This window comes from Labeo rohita, chromosome 5 (genome assembly GCF_022985175.1).
Source record: "Labeo rohita strain BAU-BD-2019 chromosome 5, IGBB_LRoh.1.0, whole genome shotgun sequence".
Lineage (NCBI taxonomy): Eukaryota > Metazoa > Chordata > Actinopteri > Cypriniformes > Cyprinidae > Labeo > Labeo rohita.
The window spans coordinates 27,957,628-27,982,849 of NC_066873.1; the positions used below are offsets into that span (position 1 = coordinate 27,957,628).

The 25,222-nt window shown below is 37.4% G+C and overlaps 1 protein-coding gene across 1 annotated transcript in view; it reads left to right on the plus strand.

Annotated features, from left to right (window-relative positions):
* spns2 (SPNS lysolipid transporter 2, sphingosine-1-phosphate) overlaps positions 1–25,222 on the plus strand; it is an 80,846-nt gene that overhangs the window by 33,161 nt on the left and 22,463 nt on the right. The window contains exons 3-5 of the mRNA XM_051109435.1: positions 12,898–13,034; positions 18,815–18,966; positions 23,662–23,728. Coding sequence (XP_050965392.1) covers positions 12,898–13,034; positions 18,815–18,966; positions 23,662–23,728 — 356 coding nt within the window. The remainder of the gene's footprint in view (positions 1–12,897; positions 13,035–18,814; positions 18,967–23,661; positions 23,729–25,222) is intronic.

The window sequence follows — 25,222 nt, forward strand, 5'->3', positions numbered from 1 at the left end:
CGTATAACACCTCCCTGAGAGATTTACAGTAAAGAGGAGAATCTTGACACAAAACTGGAGTATTTTTTCATACTTTTGTCTGTGTTCTCTTTCAGCAGAGATATGCAAAGGTGTATGTGTGATGTGAATATGTTTTTGGGTGTCAGGCTTAGTCACTGCATGATTTAAAATTGAGTTGTCAGTTGCAATAGCGCATTTCACAAGAGATATTGTTCCGAAGCAGATTTAGAGAGTGCCTTGCATAGTTTTGATACATCATCATTCAGAGCGTCATTCAGAGCATTCTGACTCTGAGATTGTTTGACTAGCTAGGTTTTGCTTTATAAATAGTTTCTGTCTGCTTTCTCATTGTCATTATGGAGATATGAAAACTATTATAACCATTGTAACTATTAAAATGACATAAGAGTTCCACTCCATTAACATCATCTATATCCTATCCTGGACCTATATGGGCCATTTTACAGAATTGGTTCAAACTGATATTTATTTAATTTTTTCTTTGTAAATTATGAAACTTTATGTAAAAATGTATCCTGCATTTTGTGTCACTACTAAAACAATGCATGTTTTAGTCTATTTTAGTCTAACTAAATCCATTAATTGATGATCAGGAAATATTCCTGTGTCCCCCTCTCTCATAGCTACAACATGTGAGTAGATAGATCCAATCATTTTGAGGTAAATGTGTATAAAAGTCTGAGTGTAACTTTAAGGAACGTCACTACCAAACACCTTTTTTCTTTTATTGCATTTAAGTACGCTTTTTTGGGAGTTATTCCATAACATTCAGTTTTTATATGTATACCACTGTTCAGTTGATTAGCATATTTGGGCTAGGTTCAAAAGTATCTAAAATTGTCACTGCTGAAACAGTCACTACCGAAATATTTGGTGGAGTTTCAGTAGTGACATCTTTGTTTTTTTGGTGTTATTCCATAGAATTGTCACCACCGAAACAGTCACGACCGAAACATGTCATCATTGTTTTGTCAGTGACAAAAGGGAACAATCCTCATCTTTGGGGGAAATATTTTTTTAGTACAGCTATGCAATTTTTTTTGTATTTTAGTATGTGAGTTAAAATTCTGTAATGTGACTGGTCGCTACCAAAGCATTACAGTCACTACCAAAACATGGGATGGAATTTTTTTATAAAACATTAAGTATACTGAATTATCAACTAAGATGTTATGATAGTTTGTGGTTCAATGTATATTCGAACTAATGAATCCTTAACTTTGAAATCAGTATGATCAACTTTTTGCCTTTTACAAAGAAAAATTAGATTAAAAATAAAACAAATCTCATAAATTACACTTGAAATATTGTTAAAAATAGATTTTTTTATGGATTTACCTCTGAAAATAATAATAGGTCAATATAGGTCAATATAACCCTTCCAATTAAATTATTATTACTGTGTTTCAGTAGTGACAAATTTGGGGAGAGGACAAAAATTCCAAAACTTTCTGAAAATACAATATGATAATTAACAGCACAATTACTAGAAATGTGTACTTTGGAAATTATACAATTTGCATACATAAAATTTTTTTGGAAAAATACGTTTCCAACTCTGACTCTGGACCAATTCTGTAGAATGGCCCATATAATCATAACTCATTAGTTTGCAAGCATTTTTAATTTTTTGTTTATTTGTTTTTTACCTTGTGGTATTGTTGCTAATTACTAATTTGCCATTTTTGTATCTAAAAATGACCCAGGACAGCTCAGCCTCATTTACCAGCAATAATCCACGAATTGTTCCCGCTCTCCCTCCCACAAACCAACGCAGACACACATTTTTGTTTCTAACCACTTTCACATAAAAAGTGCAGTTAGCATGGGCGTGCAGTAACAAAACAGCACACTCCAATTCAAATGATACTGCGTGCTATAAACCACATGAAAGTGCTTTTTGTTATTTTTCATTCAGTGCTCAATGTCATTCTCACTCTGTCTTTCTGAAAACTTTTAGCTGTCTTATAAAACACATTGCATGCTCGTAAAAAAACTGTAGCCTTGTGAATGCCACAATAAAGAATTCTTCAGCCTTGTGACATTTAACTGAATTAAAAATTGTCGCCACTTCGGCCTTATTGTGATATAACTGTCCATTTAGCCATGTTTTAAACACAGCTCTATTAAAGTCCGCTTCACTCAAGCACATTTCTAATGAGGGATGGAAAAAAGTCTTTCTCTGTGTATGAGGAAGTGGAGGGATGGATTGTGGGCAGCTAATTCATGGACAGGCTGCCCCTGAGCTAATGGCTAAGCATTTGTCGTCAGCCTTTTTGAACAGTTTTGAACAGAACAGAGTAATAGTCACTTGAAAGCTTTCCATCATGGCAGCTGTGACGCATCCGTTTTCCTTGCTGCTAGCACTAAACATTGACAGAAGTGTATGAGAAGTGATAGTGGATGATGTATTTTTGCATAAATCTTTCAGTGGCTAAACAGTTATGTAAATTGCAGGATTAGGAGTATCAGCTGTTTTAAAGACAGATTTATTTTCTACTTTTACAGCAGCAGCTAATATAAACTACCTATCTTTTTTCCCCCAATGTGATGTATTGCATTTCACTGTTTTAATGCTGACTTTTCAGAACCATTTATCTTGTTATATTAACACACAGTATACATGAGGTGACCTCTGTTTACTGTGTTATTATATCCTTCGTGAAAAGCTGAGCTTTGAATCTCTTTGTTTAGCTTCCACTATACTTTTATCTGTTTGTTTTGGCTTGATTCATTGCGCTGTCTTTTTACTCTCAAACAACTCAACATCCTCTCATATTCTTTTGAAGCCTCTGCAGATTGTAGACACACAATGAGAAAAGACACATGCAGGTATTCAACCATCCACATATACAAATATACACAGACGTCAGACAGTTTCCTGTTTAATGTCACTTCCTCAGCATCTGTCTCTCTGCACCTGCAAAGTCCATAGACTGTCATTTGTCTGAGCACGCTGAAGAATGAATGGATCCGACATGCATAATTCACTGTGTCCGATTGTTCTGTGGCTTCAGATGTATTACAACAAATAGGTTACTGTTAATAGTACAGTGCTAAGATTTTCTAAGAAATTAAAACCAAATGCTTTATTTATTTATGCTTTATAAATTTCTGACTAAGTGTGGCCATTCCTTTTTCGTTAGAAGTGCAATACCAGCATACCTTCATGCACCTGACGCAGTTGTCCAGTGAAAACACCAGTCAGGTGTTTTTAAGCTGAAACCAAAACAAAACTGTGGTTCAATGGTTCCTTCTTTACCACCACACAGCCTCTTAACCATTTAAGGACTTGTTTTTCATCTCAAATATTTTAAATAAATATTTCCATGATCATTACCTGGCATCCGCTGACACATCAGCAGTACATTTGAATCAAGAAAGAATGTCACTTGGCACGTAAAAGATCACAGAACAAAGCACTTGCCATCATGGCACAAATATGCCATCAAATTTAATGTGAAAACAAAATGGAAAGTAAAGATCGCATGACATGGCCCAAAATGAAACAAACAAACAATCAAGGAAACTAAAACTTCTGCATACTGTAAACATCTCAGGTGAAGCATCACTTTAAACACACTGTACACAAACACTGCTGTAAAACATAACAGCTGAGTGCTGTTCTCACTGTCTATTTATATTGGTTGAACATCACATTTAAAGGCCAAGGTCTGGCTATTCGATTACCTTAAATGTCTGGCTATAAGATTATGAGATCAAGAAGTGAGCTGGAGTGAGCCGATAAGAGAAGTATGACGATTTAGTATGATGAACACACTCCACTGCCTTAGCGGAGAGATTCCAGAACAGAAGGAGGACAGAGAGAGTGTGCCCTTCATCAAGGTCAGATCATGGACTTGACTGTTAACTAAAGAGTTTAATGAGTTGAATACAAAAACAATAGGCTTAAAGACACAGTATGAACAACTGTGTGTTTGACATGTATTTTACTTTCTCTCAGGGCCTGTTTACACTTAGTCACCTTGTGTGTTTTTAGTGATCAGATATCTATCTGATTTGTTAAAATTGTCCCATTTACATTTGGCCACATAAATGTGTCTCTGCAAAACGGATATAAATTCCATCTTCAATTCCTGTGCTATATGCAAATTTAACAGAGTTCACGTCAAAGAAACAGATATGCAAAGCACATTTATTCATCATCAGGTAATATTAAGATCAAAGCCTGCAACAGGAGAGAGCATTATCATAAGATAATTTAGTATCACTATACTTTTAAGGGATTAGTACACTCCTGAATTAAAAATTCCTGATAATTTACTCACCCCCATTTCATCCAAAATGTTCATGTCTTTCTTTCTTCTGTCGAAATTAAGGTTTTTGAGGAAAACATTCCAGGATTTTTCTTCAATGGGGATCAAAGGGTCACAATCTGTAAAGACTCTACGTTTATTTGTGTGCACTTAGAATAACAACGAAACGTTGTGCTTTTGTAAAATAATGAAAGCAAACAGGATGTGCTTTCTGCCATCGCAGTCTCTGTGAACTTGTGAGCGTAACTTTGAAACTTTGTGTATACTTGTCTTACAGACTTGAAAAGTATAGGCTATCTATATAGAGTGAAATGTCTACTTTTCAGATTATATAATCCATATGAAACATTTAGGCGCATCATAATATAAGCTTTTTTTTGCATGCGTTTGAGCACTTACTAGACTATGTAGGCAATTAAAGGCTCATTATTATGATTTATATGGTTTATTGAACGTTCAACTAATAGTTGACTAATCCGACCAACTACTAGCAGACCAGAAAAATATTTAGTTGAAGGCAGAACTAATCAATTTTTATTTTTTTTTAAAAATGATGCAATCATTTTAATAGATAAGATCCTTATTCTTCGTCTGGGATCATGTAGAGCCCTTTGAAGCTGCATTGAAACTGCAATTTGGACCTTCAACCCATTGATCCCCATTGAAGTTCACTATATGGAGAAAATTCCTGAAATGTTTTCCTCAAAAAACTACTTTTCGACTGAAGAAGGAAAGACATGAACATCTTGAATGACATAGTGGTGAGTAAATTATCAGGACATTTTAATTCTGGAGTGAACTAGTCCTTTAATGAGGATGATTGTGTATTGAGCGACTTTCAGTTTCATTTACGGCAGTTTGCATATTAGCTTGCTTTAGCATTAGCGCTGTCGTATCTGACTATAACGTCATACATATACACAAAAAGAGATAGAAAGTGCTCATTAGGCATTTCTGAAATTTATCCTACAAACTAACTTCTACAAGTTTTACAGCAAATAATCACGATCCTCTTGCTTTGTCTCTATAGATGCAGTTTCACATTATACATTTTTCATGCAATGTTGCATTCATGACGCAAATGCATTTTTCCCCTAATCTAAGCCTTTTAAATCCGGGGTGTCCCTGACATTTTCCAGCTAATTATGATGTCTTCACTGAGCTCAGCCTTCCCCTTATTAACCTGTTGTATAAAGGCAACCCAAAAATTTGCATGCAAAAGGTTTTATAACACTTTCTAAATGAACTAGTGGCCCTGACGGCTTTGCTTTCATAAAGTTAAAACTCTTTCAGTGCATTCAGCAGTGCAGTTGAAACTGTGTTGATTCCACCCTGAAGTGATGCTTTTGTGTGCGTCCTCCTGACTAGCTAGTCACGATTTTTCTGTGTCCAAACACCCACTCGCACACCGTCCGAAAGAAATTATTAGAGGAGAACAGAAGTCATTGTCACGCAGGTGAAGGCTTCATGGCCGAGCGTGATTCTCCTTGACGGCGGGACAATGCTGGTTAAAGCTATGGTGATTCTTGTAGACTGAGTCACAAACTGCATAGTGCGGTACAGGTATAGTCCTCTGTTGTCATAGTAACATGTCTCAAATAAAGCTTTGGTCTTTGATCAAAGCAAGCATTAGTATCCTTCGATTCAGCCTACACAGACACTCAAATGCACAATTAATTGAATAAGATTTCATCTGATCTGTTAAATTAAAAAGAGCCTGAAAATGACCATCGACTGATATTGATTTTAATATTCTAGGTGTCTCATAATTTTTCTGAGGCTACTCCTACACTTATTACATCACTCACTCCTACGTCAACTGCGATTGAAGGCTGAGTCACGAAGTTGAGGCGTTTTTCAACGCTGCGAGTGAAAGATATCCAAGCAATTAAATGCAGTGTGATGTCATTAGTTTAGTCATCCACAGCTATAGCCGACCACACATGACCCACTTCTGCCCGTTAAATCACACTCGCGCCCACACTGGTTTAAATCGCCATTGGCTGTATGGGGAAGGCCGAGTAGGAGCTCTGGATGCTTCATTCATTTTGCCACAGCCCAAGTACAGTATGTGTGGTCTAGAAGTGTCAAACAGCCTAATGAGCCTATTAAAGCAACTTCTGAAGAGCTTGACATTACAACACGTTACCAGCGTAAGGTTTCAAACATTACAAAAATGTTGTGGCCGCTCTGCCATGCCCGATGTGATTTAAAGTAGATAATCACGCTATGTAGCTTGCATCGCGCTGTAATTTGCATCAACAGAAGCAGGTTGGGTTTCTTCCGTTTACAGTGATTCACAGGTAGCGGAATGCAAACTGGCATCTTGGCTATTTCATTACGGAGTTCTGCTGTCAAGCATCGACCACAAATTCAAAACTGAGCTGTTTCAGGCGTGTGGCATTTCAGGCACTGTGGGAAAATTCTGGTTGTTCCTTTAGTCAATGAACATTTTAAAGAATTTGCGTTTAGCTCAGAGGTTTGGTATGTTGCTGACAATTAGACTTAAATAAGGTTGATACTAATGCAGTATGTAGAATGCACTGAGAGTGTTGTGAAAATACAGGAAGTGCTGTCAAACAATTAATCACGATTATTTTAATTTACATAATATAAAGGGTTCAGATGCAAAACCCTCTAAAAGCAACCTCAGTCAAAAATGAGATAATGGTGAGAGTGAATGCTCTCGACATATAGTATACGTCCATCAAATACTTCAAACTCAGAAGTACCGGTACTTCGGTAGAAACCTATATATAGGAACCTGATAAAATGCTTATTTTAAAGAAAAACGTCATTCATATGTGTGTGTACGGTGTATATTTATTATGTATACATAAATACACATGCATGGATATATTTAAGAAAAATATGCTATGTTTATATGGTAAATATATTTATATATAATATCAATTATATGAATAAAAATATATCCACTGCCCTCCAAAAGTTTGGAAACACCCCTGGCAAAGTGTGGTTTCGGACAATATCAGCATAAATCCTTATTATTTTTTGGTGCAAATACATTAAAGTAACTTGACATTATCATTGAAGACCAGCAATAATAATTTTGATTTTGATTACATAATAATGGCAATATATACATGTCAAAGTCAGACATGCCCCTTTGCCAGCTGTGATGCCTGGTTACTGGTTTAAACTTGGCCCAGGTTTTTAAAAGATTTTTGGGTCAGCACACCTTAATAGCTTCAACAACTGATTGCCAATTAAGTTTACAATACAATGATTTTAGGCCCAGATTATGCAGAGCTGTAATGGCTGCTAATGTTGGATATTTTGATGAATCGAAAATGTACGTTTTTTTCTATGTATAAACTGTTTATGCAATAAAATATGTTTTCATGGTTTGTGTTGTCCCTTATCAGTGCAAAATTATCACAAATTAAAAACGACTCATGCCAATGTTGTCCAAAACCCCACTTTTCTAAGGCGTTTCCAAACTTTTGGAGGGCAGTGTACATGTAAATATTTTCAAAATATATACTGTATGTGTGTGTACTTATATATCCATAATAAATATACACAGTATACACACATATGTAAACAAAAACTTTTATTTTGGATGCGATTAATCACGATTAATCGTTTGACAGCACTCATTTTAAAATGTTTTTTCCAGTGTACAGCAGTGTTCTAAAAATTAGTATACACAGTTTAAAGTTTTTAATGTTTTTGATAAATGTCTGTAATCCTCAACAAGGCTGCATTTGGCATTTGGAAATACAGTAAAAACAGTAATGTGAAGTATTATTATAATTTAAAATAACTGTTTCTGTTTCAACAAATTTCAATAGATATGCCATTTATTCCTGTGATGGTAAAACTTAATTTGATTTCTTTTATGAACAGCAGGTTCAAAAGAACAGTATTTCTTTGAAATACATTTTTTAGCAATATAAAAGCATTAACTGTCACTTTTGATCAATTTAATGTGCCCTTGCTGCGTAAAAGTATTTCTTTTAAAATAAACTTTCCAAGTTCATTTATTACAAAAAAACACAAAACGATGATAACTTGCAGTTCAGTAAGTGAGTCAGATGCTGATTCAGTAACTTCTCTGTTTGATTTAATTCAACGAAAGATCGGTCAGATTGTTTAAATCCAACTCCAAACACATTCATTAAAAGAACCGGCTCTTTAGTTCATGAATCGGAAAAGCAATGCGGGAAACACTGATGTACACAAGAATATGGTTTGATCCTATAGAATCATATCAGGTAACAGTAGGAGTCAGTAAATTACTTTATTTAGTCGATCCTAAAATAATTAACCATTTGAGAAGCTTCATTCACCAGCCTATATACTATCCTATTATAAATCCATTCACCTATATCTCCTGTGTGCCTATTATTAGTATAGTGTGAATCTCACATGATAAGCCTACATGCTTGCCATAGAGAAGTACAGTAGCTAAACTGACTCCCTACAATGAATCACTGTACCACAATTACTGAAACCATTTCTTCCACTGCAAACATAATGCAAAGTTTGTGTAAAACCCAAAGAAATATTCCAGTAAAGGACTTTTCCTTGAACTCCAAGATGGTTTTTGATATTTGTGGGTGTGATAGTGTATATACAAATAATCTACTGTATATATTAAGCAGTTCAGTTAGCCTCCTTGGTTCCTGTTGCTAAAAACAAAGCATGGAAAACATAACTATAGCAGTGGAATATAAAATTGAAGAACTAGTGGGCTGTTGCATGACAAAGACCAAATATAAAGGGTCACCACGCTCTGACAGACAGGTTAAAGAAAGCAAGTAAGAAAGGGGTGAAGGTGCAGTGTTTGTCATTCTCTGTCAGAACTGTGACGGGACGTAATCCATCTTTATATCATGTTTCATCCCTCAAGGAAAAAAAATGAGGAGGGTAACGGAGGAGTATGAGTGTGTACACTCATCTATCTGAGACCTTTTCTGACAGTTTCAAGACAGCATGAATTTTTAAATAGAAGGCAAGTAGCGGTGAGTGACAGAGGAACATTGCACTCTAAACGAGAGGGAATCTAGAATGACATTTACAGGCGGTGAATCAGCCGTTTGAAACACATTACATACTTGCTCATGTTTTCTTAATAAATCCCCTCAGAAAAACGCCATTAGAGGTCACATAAAGCAGCGTGCTTGCTTTAAGTTAGATAATTCCCACAGCAGTCACCTGGAAGGACAGGTGAGGTGTGTGACATGCCTCGAGGCATCTTAGAAATACCATTATGAGGAAGTATGTTCGTGCTGAAGAGCTTCAGGGGAATAACTTCAGGTCAGAGCAACTTGCAAAAGGCAAACTACAGAGCAAAAACCTCTTTAGTCAAACATGCACCAAGTGATTTAACCCTTTAACTGTCACTCCCATTTTTGAACACAGACATAAAAATGCACTATCCAGACTTAATTTTTTATAATTAACGAATGAAAACATTTTGTAATATGATTTTGATGTACATTTTCTGTGGTAATGCAATGTCTGATTTTAAAATTTTGAGATTTTACGTTTTGCACCGATATATAATTTCTTATGATTTCTATTGCATGATAGGGAAAAAGGCAATGAAGAAAATCTTTTGTGACAAAGGTCAGAACTCATGTTATGATGTAGATTTTTTAAGTTGCACTCTTAACATATATTAATCTATTACTTTTCCTACATAATTTCTAACACAAAAATATGCTAAAATATCTATTTAGGAGTCTTAGACCTTTCCATGATGTATAGTTTGTCATGATTAGATTAGGATTTATTTGTAATATGGTGAAGTAAACTTAGGCGTCCCACTGGGTGGACGGTGACAGTTAAAGGGTTAAATAAAAATTAGGAAATTTTAGCTGCAAAAGAATGAGGATGACCAATCTAAATTAAGTATTCTGGAGAGATGTTTGGGTAACACTTTACAATAAGGTGTCATTTGTTAACATTAATGTATTAACTAACATGAACAAACAATTCACAGTACATTTATTACACTATTTATTAATCTTTGTTAATGTTAGGTAACATAAATACAGTCTTTCATTGTTCATGTTAGTTCACAGTGCATTAACTAATGTTAACAAACACTGTGATTTTAATAATGCATTAGTAAATGCTGAAATTAACATTAAAAGCATGCAGGGGAAAAGCTTAAAGTGCATACTTGCTCTTTTAGCTCGTCTACTTTGTTTCTCATTTGAAAATCGCTCTGAATCAGCATCTGCTAGATGACTACGTCAATGTAAATGTCTACTCTTTGTCCCTCAGTCAGAAATCTGTCCTTAATGTGAAACTCGCCCTATAAGAAAGAACACCCTGATCTGTCTAACATGCTAATTCAGAGCAAAGACTTCATCGGGGAAAGCTGAGGCATGAATATTTCAGGAGCCGTTCACTGCACACATGTTGTGCATTCGGTGCCGGTCCATATGTTCACTGTCTCTGGATACTGTGTGTCTCTGTATCTCTCTCTCTGTCTCAAAGTCCCACACAAAGACACAGGTGTAATTGATGTGCAGTGTTATATGATGTGATGAACACAGACAAGAAGTGAGGTCATTAACAGAGGAATTAGCAGAGGACACGGCTCAGACGGCTCAGGGTAATGGGAGGAGATCAACATCTCAGAAAAAGGGAGAGGTGTTGATTGCTTCAGTTGAGCTGTGCTTAAATGAATCACAGCCTGTGGGATTGCTGTTCATTCAGAATATCATCTATGAAAATCTATCCTCTGATTAAATGCAAATATATATGAGACCCTGGACCACAAAACCAGTCATAAGGGTGAATTGTATGCATCATCTGAAAGCTAAATAAGCTTTCCACTGATGTATGGTTTGTTAGAGACAAAGGACAATATTTGGCCTGAGATTTACTATTTGAAAATCTGGAATCTGAGGGTGTAAAAATCAAAATAGTGAGAAAATCGCCTTTAAAGTTGTCCAAATGAAGTTCTTAGCAATGCATATTACTAATCAAAAATTAAGTTTGGATATATTTACAGCAGGAAATTTACAAAATGTCTTCATGGAACATGATCTTTACTTAATATCCGAATGATTTTTGGCATAAAGAAAACTTTTGACCCGTACAATGACTTTTTGTTCCTCCTGTGTCTTCAATTTTGAGATATTGCTGCACAACAGAGTACCAGTTTTTGCTATCATCTCATTTTACACAGCATCCTCATTATCAAATCAGACCTGCCCCACAGTATATTTTTGTAAACGAGTCCAGCTTTGACTCATTTAGACCACACAAACACAGTTAACTCACTTTTGTTTTGCATTTACTCAACACGGAGCGTTCTGAAATCTTTTTCATTTTTGGAACCATTTTCAAAGGCAGCCTAATTACGATCACTAAGCGAGAGAACTCAGGGATGAAATAGCAGATCATTTAGCATAGTGCTGCTGTAATTTGTGCAGATTCGAGTGTGTGGAGAGAGTGCTGATTTCCCAGCAGGCTCGGTGTGGGCTCCGTGCCTCTTTCTAGAGTGGATATACTCAAGTCGGGCCGGGCTTTGGCTTGAACTAGCAGCCAAGGATAACACAGGGCAATGTTTCCGGTGGCTTCAGCAAATTCAGCCTTCCGCAAAAATTGGAAGTTATTAAATATCCAAACATGGCCACTGATCAAGGGTGAAAGATTGCTGAAACTTCAGCCCAGACTTTTTAGCCTCAGACTTGGTGTGTTACCAAGGTCTCTCAAAATTGCACTGCATTTTGCTTTCTCTGTAAGCTTGCGAACACATCCTCACATTGCATAACACAAACACAACCACTTTAATGTTTATGCAGATGGCAAAAATTCTTAGAATCTGCAGCTCTGAAGTTTCAATATAAGCATTAGTACCTTGTGCCATCTATGCAAACTCACTACGAAAGCATTTCAGATGCAACTTCCTTCAAACCCGAGTGGAATTTTCGCATCAGCAACTGCAGGATTAAGAATCTTACAGTGTTATTACGGTATCTGGACACTTTTACAGGAAATATTTAAATTAGCTACATCCAAATTTGCTTTATTTACTGCAACATCTGAACACAGAAACACAGACGCAATGTGAAAAAAGGAATTTACTTAAGAACTATAAAACAGAAATATTCCAAAAATTTAAATATGAAATTATAAAAATGGAATAAAACAAATTAAACAATTAAATATATATTAGAAATGATCAAAACATGAAACAAATTGAACTATAAAATGCAATAAAATCAAATTAAAATCTAAAAAATCCTTAAAAGATGCATGTAGCATCCTAATCTATGATGTGAATTATGACAGCATTAAGCAAATGTACAGTCGTGGAAAACTGCTTGGTTAAAGCAATCTTATCAGAAGAACAGTCTTGTGAGTAGGTTTTGTTTGACCATTAGTTAATGGGCAGGCATACATAAGAGGATTGTGGGTAGGAAGTGAATTAGGGAAACAGAAAGGGAATCTTAAAGCTTCCTCCTCATTTTAAAGAATAAGGATGTGGATTTACAAGCTGCCATGAGTGGACTTCTTTTTTAAGAACTGACTATGTGATTTTGATGCAACCAAGTATGAGATAAATGTGAAACTCAAAGTGAAATATTTCTGCTTCTGTTTTTATTTCCAGTCTTCATCTGCAGTTTCATGGTGGCCGCACCCATTTTTGGATACCTGGGGGACAGATTCAACAGGAAGATCATTCTGAGCAGTGGAATCTTCTTCTGGTCCTTTGTGACAATGCTAAGCTCCTTTATTACCAAAGATGTAAGTGTCATACTCTCTTTCTCCTCTACAAACAGTAGCCTAAACCTTGCTCAGAACATCTTAAAGCAATCATATCATCATGATTATCATTTTAGGAGAAGTTTTAAAATATAAATGTAGTTTGTTTTTGCTCAGAAGGGGTTAGGTTTGTTCTTGCAGTGCTAGTTGGGTATTTTTAGAAGCAGAACAGCAACCCAGCCCAGCAGTAGCAGCATCTCTAGAGCTCATTCAGTTTCTGGCTCATTTGAGAACACTTGCAAACTACATCAGAGTCATTCAGCAAAGAAGGACTCATTTTAAATATAATAACTGAATGCAGTGTACTTTATTATTTAGAAGTCTCTCGTTCTCACTCTCTCTCTCTTTCCCCTTTGCTTTGCTAAGATGAAATGATTAAATGACATGCTCACTTAGCATAACACTGGGCCTGTCTCCGAAGACCTCTTGTTATAGCTCTACTGCAGTTCGTCATCCTCTTTGTCTTCTCTCTATATCTTACTCTCTATTTCATCCAGGCCTCACACAATCATGTCATTAAAGCTACTAAAATTACAAATCAAAAAGCATTTGTTGCCACTGGTAGAAGATTTGACTGCAAATACAGATGAAGTCAAAAGTTTACATACACTTTGCAGAATCTGCAAAATGTTAATTATTTTACCAAAATAAGAGGGATTTTTTTTATTTAGTACTCACCTGAATAAGACATTTCACATAAAAGACATTTACACATAGTTCACAGTCCTGTTCAAAAGTTTACATATGCTTGATTCTTGATTCTTTGTCCTGAACAGTTAAACTGCCCACTGTTCTTCAGAAAAATCCTTAAGGTCCCAGAAATTATTTGGTTTTTCTGCATTTTTGGGTGTTTGAACCCTTTCCAACAATGATTGTATGATTTTGAGATCCATCTTTTCACACTGAGGACAACTGAAGGACTCATATGCAACTATTACAGAAGATACAAATGCTAACTGATGCAAAACAATGCATTAAGAACTGGGGGGTGAAAACTTTTGAACAGAGTGAAGATGTGTACTTTTTTCTTATTTTGCCTAAATATATATATATATATATATATATTTTATTTATTACTGGCCTTTAGAAGCTACAAAGGATACTTACATGTTTACCAGAATAAAAAATAAGGTAAATTTACTCTGATCTTTAAATTCCAAAAGTTTTCACCTCCCAGCTCTTAATGCATTGTGTTTCCTTCGGAAGCATCAGTAAACGTTTGAACCTTCTGTAATAGTTGCATATGAGTCCCTCAGTTGTATGATATTTACTTTAGCAATCAACTATAGTTAGAGAAAATATCATAAGAACAGAAAAGCTATCTGACATACAGGCAGTATTTAAGCTGTTTCTTTAAACATCAGTATCTGATCTACATCAGTAAACCTACTGAGAGGAAATGCTGAGAGGAAAACTGAACCAAACTGAGAAAGGCAGGCAAAAACCACAAAACTTAAATTGATGCTTCTTGTCTAGAATCCCTCACAGACCATCTCAATCAAATTGTATGTGTGCGTGTGGGGCCAGTCTCCAGGGAGGCTATTGCAACGGAGATAGAGAGTGGCAGCTAATTAAAAGGCCATGTTAATGAGAGGAAGACTGCAAAATGACAACAGAGGAATATTCCTTGTAGCTATGATAACTGATTTAGTGATATCTAATGACGTGTGTATTTGTGTGGGGTTTGCCTCTCATTAGCCTTTTTTGTTTTGTCAGTGAGCATGTGGAGACTGCATGCTTGTCTATAAGATGTGTGTGTGGTTGGAATATGACGGCCAAACGCCACGGGGGGTATAAATGCGCTAATCCCCTCGATCTGCAATGCTGAGTCGATACTGACAGGACAAGCCACTCTGCATCAAAGTCACATGATCCTCCAAGACCGCACACATGTGCACATATGCATACATGAGTGTGGAGACTGCAGATATCCCTTTATCTGTCAATCATCCGACGCACGGTGGGCTGTTATATAACGTTCCCCACCAAGAGAAATCTACAGATCATCTCGCATTTACATACAGACTCAACATCATAACCATCAGGCTAATGTTACCTCAGTGTTGGTGCAAGGTCTGCATAACATTATTCGTAACAATCCTAAAGAGAGTGCTGTGTTTCATAAGAATACACTCAAATGATGAAAAATACTATTATGCCAAGAAATCGTCTTATGGGATAAGAAATCTGAATGACGTAAAAGTGTTCTCTTGTATTAGTCCGATGAAAATCATAGGTTGTCCAGCACTGATACACTTTGCTTTGAAAAGAAAATATCTACTAAATCTCTGTATGGCTTAAACTGACCTTACAACCTCTTGCTGATCTGTTCATCATCTGAAATCCCTCGTAACTCAGTGTTCGGCTTCTTTTAATGAGATTTCTCAGGGCTTTGGGAAAAGACAGTCAATTCACTGCACTGTGTTGCTGCAACAATATTGAAAGACAGTTTTTGTTAAGTAAAGCATATCCACATTTTTCTTCCCGTAAGAGTGGGTATGGCCATTTGTACATTTTATGGGTCTGACTTCTGGTCTCATCCGCGTCCAGCTATTTTTAGCTGTACAAAACGGCTCATTTTGATATTGCAAATTGTTGTGTCTTACCTTATTATTTTAATGTATTATCTTAATTATGAACACACTAGTTTGTAATGCAAACATTTTTGCGATTTGCTGCACACTGTTATTCTTCTCGTTATTTACCTATAGCGGATAATGAACCGAAGGTCTCATCCATAGGCTTACTTCCACGTTGAAGAAAAAGGTGGATAATTGGCAAAACTTCAGGATGTCTGATTCCCATGACCCTATTTAACATCATTGTGTCACTTTTGTCAGATGACAAGAAAACAAAACATCAGGGGGTGTCAGTGGTGGATTTTAGTTAGATATGCACATATTCATGCAGAATGTATTTGAAAGCTCATGTTTATGTATATGGTTTTGAGGGATGAGGGAAGCCAGACGTGTACAGTCAGTCCTACAATACTGCAGCCTCATGAATTGGTTGTGGTCTGGAACAAAGACAAAGAGGCAGATGTGCCGACTTTGTTGTTCAAGCTTGGGGTTTTAACCACTTAACCACAAGCTCAAATAAGCGGAAGTGTGAATGAGAAAAAAATCTGACTGAATACTTAGAAAGAAAGTGATACCGAAATACATACAATTACATATACATCCATTCTGTCAAGACAAAAATCTAAATAATTAAGATAAATAATTTTTACTAAACCACTTTTGCAAATAATCATAGACGAAACATTGACTCCTGAATTGAAATTTCCTGATAATTTACCCACCCCCATGTCATCCAAGATGTTTGTGTCTTAAATTAAGGTTCAAGAAAAATATTCCAGGATTTTTCTCCATATAGTGGACTTCAATGGGGATCAATGGGTTGAAGGTTCAAACTGCAGTTTAAACACAGCTACACGATCCCAGCCGAGGAATAGGGGTCTTGCACTAGCTCTGCGATCCTCGACTTCATGCATTGCATAATCGCGTTGGAAAGGTCACGTGCGGTTAGTTCTTCGTCTGTGTACTCGGGTTCAAAATGTAGGGTAAGTTGAAAACTCCATCTCATTTTCTCCTCCAACTTCAAAATCATCCAACATCGTTGTTATACCTTTCTTGTAAAGGGCGTTTGACTTTCTTTGCACGCTCGCTTTGTAAACACTGGTTCGGTACTTCTGCCTACGTCATGCGTGACCTTTCCAACATGACTACATAATGTGTGAGGTCGAGCTAGTGCAAGATGAGCATTTGTGGTTAAAAAGTGTATCAATTTTCTTTCTTTTTTCTTTTTTTTTTTTTGAAAATGACAGATCGTTTTGCTAGATAAGACTCTTATTTCTTGACTGGGATTGTGTAGAGTCCTTTAAAGCTGCATTGAAACTGCAATTTGGACCTTCCACCCATTGATCCCCATTTAAGTCCACTATATGGAGTAAAATCGTTGGAATGTTATCCTCAAAAGCCTTAATTTATTTTCGATCTGAATAAAGAAAGACATGAACATATTTGATGACATGGGGGTGAGTAAATTATCAAACTTTTTATTCTGGAGTGATCTAATCCTTTAATGTGTGTGTGTGTGTCTCATCTCAACTAACAGTTCTCCAGACGTGTGTATGTTCAGCAAATGACAGCCCAAGCATTAATTTTTCATGTGTGTGTGTTGGGGTAAAAGGAGGAAAGGTTGTGTAAAAACAAACAATCAGTCACTCTCCCTCTCCGCCATCCCTCTATTCTCTTATTCCCTCACAGCACTTCTGTCAATAAACAACAAGCACATAGCTTTTGTCATTTCTGAGTCACGAAAAGCAGGAAAGGAGCTGAAAGAGAGAGTGAGCAGGAGGGAAAAGGGAGGGATAGAGAAATCCTCTCAGTGCCAGAGGATAACCCAGCTTGCTGCAGTCTCTCTTTGCTGATTCCTGTCACGTACACTAAAGAAATTCCCCTGCTGAGAATTATGTAACATTCAACAACAAGTAAAGTTGTTTTTCTTTTGGCTGTATGTCGTGGGGCTGCTGTCACACCAAAGACTGTCAAGTGAAAAAGAATAAAGGATGAAAAGCAGGAAAGGGAGCGAGGGAATCCCAGTAATAAAAAGTGACCATCGAATGGCCGGAGGACATGAAGGATTGCTGCCTCTGTTTTGAATTAAACATAAATTCATTCATTTAGATGCATTCATTAAAACTTTCTATTCATGAAAGAATCCATAACTGTTTCTTTACCACCAAATCAGCATACCAGAATGATTTCTGAGGGCATGTGATTTTAATAATATTTCACAATATGACTGTGATCAAAAATGACTATATAGCTATATGTGCACAAGCTCACACACATCTCATTAGCACTTACAGGAAGCTTGTTAGTACACAAAAGTCTGACACAAGAGCATCTGGCCAGTCAGGTGGCTTTGTGAGCCCCCTCAGGAGATATCACACATGAAAATGGGCTATGACAGATCTGTATGTGTGTGTGTGTGTCTGCTGTATATGTGAATCATATCATAATGGGATGACCTGGTGTCTCTAGAGGGTGTCCATGTTTGCTCCTTACATTTTGCCTCCCTCCATCATTGTTGGGTGTGGCTAGACTCCCCACTGCTTCCAGACTGACATTTTAAAAATGAGATATTGTTAAGGAGAGTGAGAATAACACATAAAATGAGGTCAACACGTAAAAAGAAATGGACTCTAAGCACAAGCAACAGAAAAATCTATAACTAGCCTCCTCAGTTTGGGCGACTGCCAGGGTGACCCAAATTCTCCACAGCAGTATGGATGTCCATTACACGCCCACTGTTAAAAGTCTTCACATGAACGACTATATATACACAACAAGTCTAGGCCATTTCAGGGAAGGGTGGTTTCTTAGTCTGGCTTCCTTTCTCGCCAATAGAGGTCAGAGGACAACAGCCACATGTTCTCACTGTTTCACAAATGTAGGACACTTGCTCCTTTGCCACTAACACATGCTCAGTTTGGATAAAAAATATTGAACGTCTAAAAAGCCACACAAACTTGAACACACTCTCAATGTAATATGTCAATTGATAGATTTATGAATAAGTTTCAGGGCTCAGTGAGCTGTTACTCCTCAGATGCACAAGAGACTATTCATTTTTTTTCAGACAGGTAACATCTGTAAGGTGACTAGCTAAAAAATGCTACGAGGCAGTTGCCAATTGAATACTATATAAAATAAATTCCTTTGATTTTTCTAATCATGTGACCTCTTCTTTTACAGTATTACTGGTTGTTAGTGCTGTCCAGATGCTTGGTGGGTATTGGAGAATCAAGCTACTCATCCATCTCTCCAACCATCATTGGAGACCTGTTCACAAACAACAAAAGGACCGTGATGCTCTCTGTCTTCTATTTGGCCATCCCACTAGGAAGGTGAGTATTAATGGACATTAATGATAACCAATAGCCTTAATTGCTTTCCACCCTACTACCAATAGCCAACCAATTCACATACATCTATTCATTTCCAAGTATAAAATGGATAAAAGGACTCATTTGTCATATTTACAAGCCATTTTAAACAATAAATAAACAGCACTTAAGAGTGGTTTTGTGGTCCAGGGTCACATTCATATACATTTTTTTTTCAGCTAAATGAGTAATAAAATCACTGGTTTAAAATAAACCTCACAACATCAGATGTGTGACTATTTATTGGTTCATAATAGCCAAACAAATCTATTTTCCACATACTCCATGCTTGTCTCTTAATGATCAGACAGAAATATAAAGATTCACCGTTAAAGCTGGCATCACACTAAATATTCAGAGATATGGGTTCAGGGAAGGGAAAGGACAGAGTCCAGGCGGTCTAATTTTGCTTAAGCAATTTAATTGTAAGTGTGCAGATGTTCATTAGAGGTGATTTTACAAAATCTGATATCCAACCTGGACATTATATTGCTATTTAACCAGCCATGATGAGAAGTGTAATGTAAATTAAGACATTTCATGTCAGGGTAGGTGAACTGTAGCTGAGGGGAACAGCTTCTGACAGCCAGATAATCTCAGATACCATCTCAACCCAGTAAAGGTCAGTTGTGGACAATTGAGCTCAGCATTTTGTGTGGTCATCGCCTCAGACGGGCCAAATGGACAGTGATATTCTAAATCTGCTACTGCTGCTGCTGTGAAAGACTTTAAGCTCACCTATTACGGTCACTTAACATGGGCCGTGGCATTTTCTTTTGTTCACTGAGCTGGAAAAAGACGAGAGAAAAGGGGGAAAATAAACAGAGGAAAGGTGATAAAAAATTCATGATTGTACGTGCGTAGCATTTTTAGCTGCATTGTGTTCACAGACAACATCTTGCAGTTTAATTGTTAATCTGATGGGGAAGACAACAACACAAAAGAGTATATGTATAAAGAGTTTTATACATGCAGTCGAATAACACCGCATGGCTGTTCCCCCACTAAACTAAGGGAAAGAAATATCCGAACACAGCAGCTGTCGCCAAAAGACCTGTTCTGAGTGCTAGTAATAGTATCGATGAGAGATTGAACGCAGTTAGAGGAAAGGACGGGATGGAAAAATAGCCGGCCCAGGAGATTTGAGGTATTTGCAGGCTAACAGGGGTTCGGGCCTAACAAAGCGATCGACAGTACGAACAATAAGAGGTGAAAGACTACAGCGCTACAGTGTGCCGCCTCGCTTCCTGTCTAGCGCACTGTTTATTTGCAGTCAGGTTGTTACTGTTTCCAGGAAGTGACTTCAGCCATGGGAGAAATGTTTAGCAGGAAATTTGAGTCCTCTTATGGGCATACAAAACATTTTAGTTGCTAATCAACATGGAGACACATGGTAATACTGACAAGTTCGCAAATGCTTAAAAGTAATCATCCAATCAAGAACATCAATAAGGCACCAAGTGGCCATATTCAATAAATAAACAATTAAGTTTACATGCTTAATTAAGTTGAATTAATGGGTTCTTGGCATTGAAAGTCCAGTGCACACTAAAAGCCATATGTATTCACTGATAAGGTCCTATTGTTTGATGGGTCAGGTCAAATTGGTCCATCAGTCGGAAATGCCAGGGGCAGTCAAAGATAAACAATGTGGTTTACCTGCTGAGCGACAGCCTGGCGCGAGTGTCTGGGAACACAGGAAGTGGGTATGAGGTTAAATGCTGGGAGGGACACTCCAAATTTAAACAGAAGGATTAAAACGCTGCAGTTATTCCAGGGTCTGATGTGCAATAAAACACGAACAACCCCCAAATACAAGAAGTGTCTGTTCCAAAACACTCTGTTAGTATATGTGACCCTGGACCACAAAACCAGTCTTAAGTAGCACGGGTATATTCGTAGCAATAGCTGACAATACACCCTTTGGGTCAAAATTATCGATTTTTCTCTTATGCCAAAAATCATTAGGATATTAAGTAAAGATCATGTTCCATGAAGATATTTTGTAAATTTCCTAAGGTAAATACATCAGAACTTAATTTTTGATTAGTAATATGCATTGCTAAGACCTTCATTTATACACATTTCAGGGCAATTTACTCAATATTTAGATTTTTTGCACCCTCAGATTCCAGATATTCAAATAGTTGTATCTCAGCCAAATATTGTCCTATCCTAACAAACCAGACATCAGTGGAAAACTTATGATGATGATGATGATGAAAATCTCCATTTCAAAAAATTGATCCTTCTGACTGGTGATTATGTTAACACCTGATCAAGTGAGGCATTTTAATCTGGTTGTAACATGGAAACTTGAGTTCACACAGCTTGAATTCTGCTGTCATTAAAACAATGACTTATTGTATCTATGGCTTCCATACACCTTCACTAGTGACAAAATTGCTATGAACCCTTAAAATAGCAAACACTTTTCACTTTCTTTTGCTTTTTACACAGCAGTGTGAGAGGATTGGTAACAGGTGTACAAACATGGGAGGGAGACAGACAGAGGGAGTGAGAATGAGAATTACAAAGAATCTGATGCAGAGAATAGTGAAATGGAGAGCTGATGGAAACAAAAACAGCAAAACACCCAATCAAGTTTTTTTAACAGACTATGACCAAGAGACGAAAACAATTCATACAGCGGTCTCAAACCAGACTCTCTGCATACAGAAAGAATATTTCGTATGCGCTTCATCCACACCGAGCTCATAACATGGCAATTATGAACTTTATTAGACTGTAAACAGGATGTAGAGCTGAGAGAGTTTGGTCTACGTCTGAAGAGATATGACTCACAGATTCCTCAGATACCGACTAAGCTGAAATGATCCCACCTTGAGTGGCCGTCTTCCTTTTTCCTTATATCACTCTCTGTCAGGCAGTCTCGCCTTAGACAGGCTTAGAGGAAAGTTCATGAGACGCATGCACTCTGCAGCCGTATCCTACAACCTCAGACAGGGATTCTCAGAATTAGGTCATCCGAACGTTTGAAGTTAGTATTTCACCACAATCCCCAAATCCAAAAACCCAGTGTGGGAAGCTGGCGTCTCTCCCCAGTCATCTCCCTTTCTCTTTTCCTCTGAGCTGATCTGTCATTGTAAGCCCCTAAGTAATGCTAAGTGCTTGACTCGCTTACATAGCCAGAGGTGATGTTCAGTGTAAAGCCATTATCAGCGGCATTAGTATGCATGTCGAGTTCAGGCAGTCTACCCAGCGCATGAAAGTTTTAGGGTCCATGACACAGCTTGGGGTGGGGAAGACAATCGGGAAAAGAGACAGACCGAGTAAATGAGGCAGGCACATGGCAAAACAGCTTTAAAAAACTGGGATAGTTCACTCAAAATAAAAATTCTGTCATTAATTACTCACCCTCATGTCGTTGCAAACCCGTAAAACCTTCATTCATCTTTGGAACACAAAGGCCAAAAGCTTTTGGAATATTTTATCCATGTCCTTACTACCTTTCTGGGCCTTGAGCCTGGTAGTTGCATTGCTGTCTATGCAGGGTCAGAAAGCTCTTGGATTTCATCAAAAATATCTTAATTTATGTTCCAAAGATGAATGAAGGTCTTACGAGTTTGGAACGACATGAGGGTGAGTAATTCATGACAGAATTTTTATTTTTGGGAGAACTATCTCTTTAAACCAAACCAAGTTGGTCATACTGGTCTGGTATGCTGGTTTTGAGGGGATTAGAGCACTTGTCAACTGGTCAGGCTGGTAGACCTGGTGGCTTAACCATCTAACCAGATGAAAACCAGTTGGGTCTGGCTGATAGATCAGCTCCTACAGCTTAAAACCAGCTTGGGCTGGAAGAAAAGCTTAGATCAGCCTAGACCAGTGTTATTTTAACACAAAACTAAACAACTAAAACTTACGACTTCAAATCTAACTAAAATAAAATAAAATAAAATAGGTTTTTTTTCCCATACATAATATGTATTATAAAACTCAAAAAATGCATAATTTTTGCCCAACAGATGGCAAAATCATTGATAATGCTGATCAAGTTACATTTCTACTTTTTAATTTCACCAGTTGGCACATTAATAACTACTAAAATGAGACTCTAGACCACAAAACTAGTCATAAGGGTAAATTCTGATATTTATACATCATCTTAAAGCTGAACAAATAAGCATTAATGTATAGTTTGTTAGGATAGAACAATATTTGGCCGAGATACAACTATTTGAAAAACTGGTATCTGAGGGTGCAAAAAATCCAAATATTGAGAAAATCACCATTAAAGTTGTCCAAATGAAGGTCTTAGCAATGCATATTACTAATCAAAAATTAAGTTCTGATATATTTACAGTGGGAAATTTATAAAATGTCTTTATGGAACATGATCTTTACTTAATATCCTAATGATGTTTGGCATAAAAGAAAAATCAATCATTTTGACCCATATAATGTATTTTTGGCTATTGCTATTGCTATGGCTATTGTTTTGTTGTCCAGGGACACAAATGTAAGTACAAACTGTAAAAAAACAACAAAAAAAAACTTTATTAAAATTCAAAACTAAAATAACTCTGGCTTACACCAGCTATTCCCAGCAAACCAACTGGAGAGTGGATGTTTATGCCTGGAATATGATATGTTTGCCTGCGTATAATGACATGTTTTGCTCTCTGTCCACAGCGGTCTGGGCTACATCCTGGGATCCATCGCTAAAGACGCTGGAGGGCATTGGTACTGGGCGCTGAGGGTAAGAGCTGCTGAAATGTCTCAGTGTGTTGTATCAATATTTTAGAGGAAACACGCACAGCCTCCACAAATACACCCCATTTCCTCTCGTCCAGGTCAAAAATATCCCTAAAACCCATGGCGGACAGGTGAATCCTGAAATATCCTCGTCCAGTCTCTTGAAAAAGCAACATAACATTCCTGCCCCTTTGAAGCTGGTGCAATTGGCACTGAGAACCCAGCTAGCTTAAATGCATTAATTTAGCATTACCTCAGGTCCCGCTCATGCACGCTATCCGCGAGTAACGCAAGAACAGGGTCTTCGCAGTTCTCACTGCGCTCTTTGTGCAGCAGAAACCCAGGAGAAGAGGGGGCTCGCTTACACAGACCCTTTTGTTGTGGGATATTCCTCAGTAGCCTTGATGTATCACAGCTTTAACCAAAAGAGCCAAGCCGAGCACCTTTTAATGCAGCTAAGGTTACTAATTTGTGAAATGATTGAGGGGGAGGAAGGGCTGTGGCCTGTAACTTTTTGGGCAGTGAAAGAAAGACAAAAACAACTTTTTGAAAAGGCCTCTGAGGTGCTTTAGATGATTTAGCTCAGTGATGTTTTAAAACCAGCCACTTTGCTTGTTCAGTTTAAAATTTAACAGGTGAACGCTCAAGTCGGGCTTCATTGCACGTTCCTTTTGCAGGGTCATAAAGAATCCAGAGTGTCTCATGTTGAACCTGAATTATGCTCGATGTGTGGCCAGCTCTTAAAACTCAAATGAGGTTTGGCTGTCGATCTCGTAGGCCTAAAAGGAGACTTTTAAACAGTGTTAAACTCTCTCAGGCTTACAAAAACACCTCTCTACATGACAGTTATATGACCCTCAGGAACATGAATAGCTTTATTTGGAGCTACTTTGTTGGAACACTTTTGCAAACAGTAGTGGAGCGCTATTGTTTGCAGTAGAACATTCCTTGAGAAGACAAAGATTGTGATTCGGGGACTATTAATCATCAGTGGCGCTTTAAAAGATTATAAAAACAACAGACAGATGAAAATGTACTCCATATCAGCCATATCCTGTTCAGAGGAGGGAAAAAACATTTCGTACCACTTTCCGCTTGTTTTGCAGGGCCCTAAAGAACTCAATCGCCTTCCGTTCTCGAATAGGGAGTGTGTTTTGTGGAGTGGAGGATTAGATCATAATTATTGAGAGCCGTATCAATCTTCTGCAGGTCGGAGAGCGGAAATGCCAGGAGAAATAGCACCTTGATCTCTCGTTCTTTGATTGCACTCACTCTTTTTGGTGTCCAAGCTCTAACCTTAACAAGCACGAAAGGAGCTACAGAACTAGTTTGAGATTGGTAGGAAAGGGCAGCATCTGATAATACTATAGGTAGGGTGAGAGACAGAGTCAGAGTTCAAGATGACTGATCAACGCGGGCTTTGATATGAAACTAGACCGGAGAGACTGGGAGGGATCCCTTCAGTGTGACTGTCAGAAAATAGGTCCACTGCAAAGAC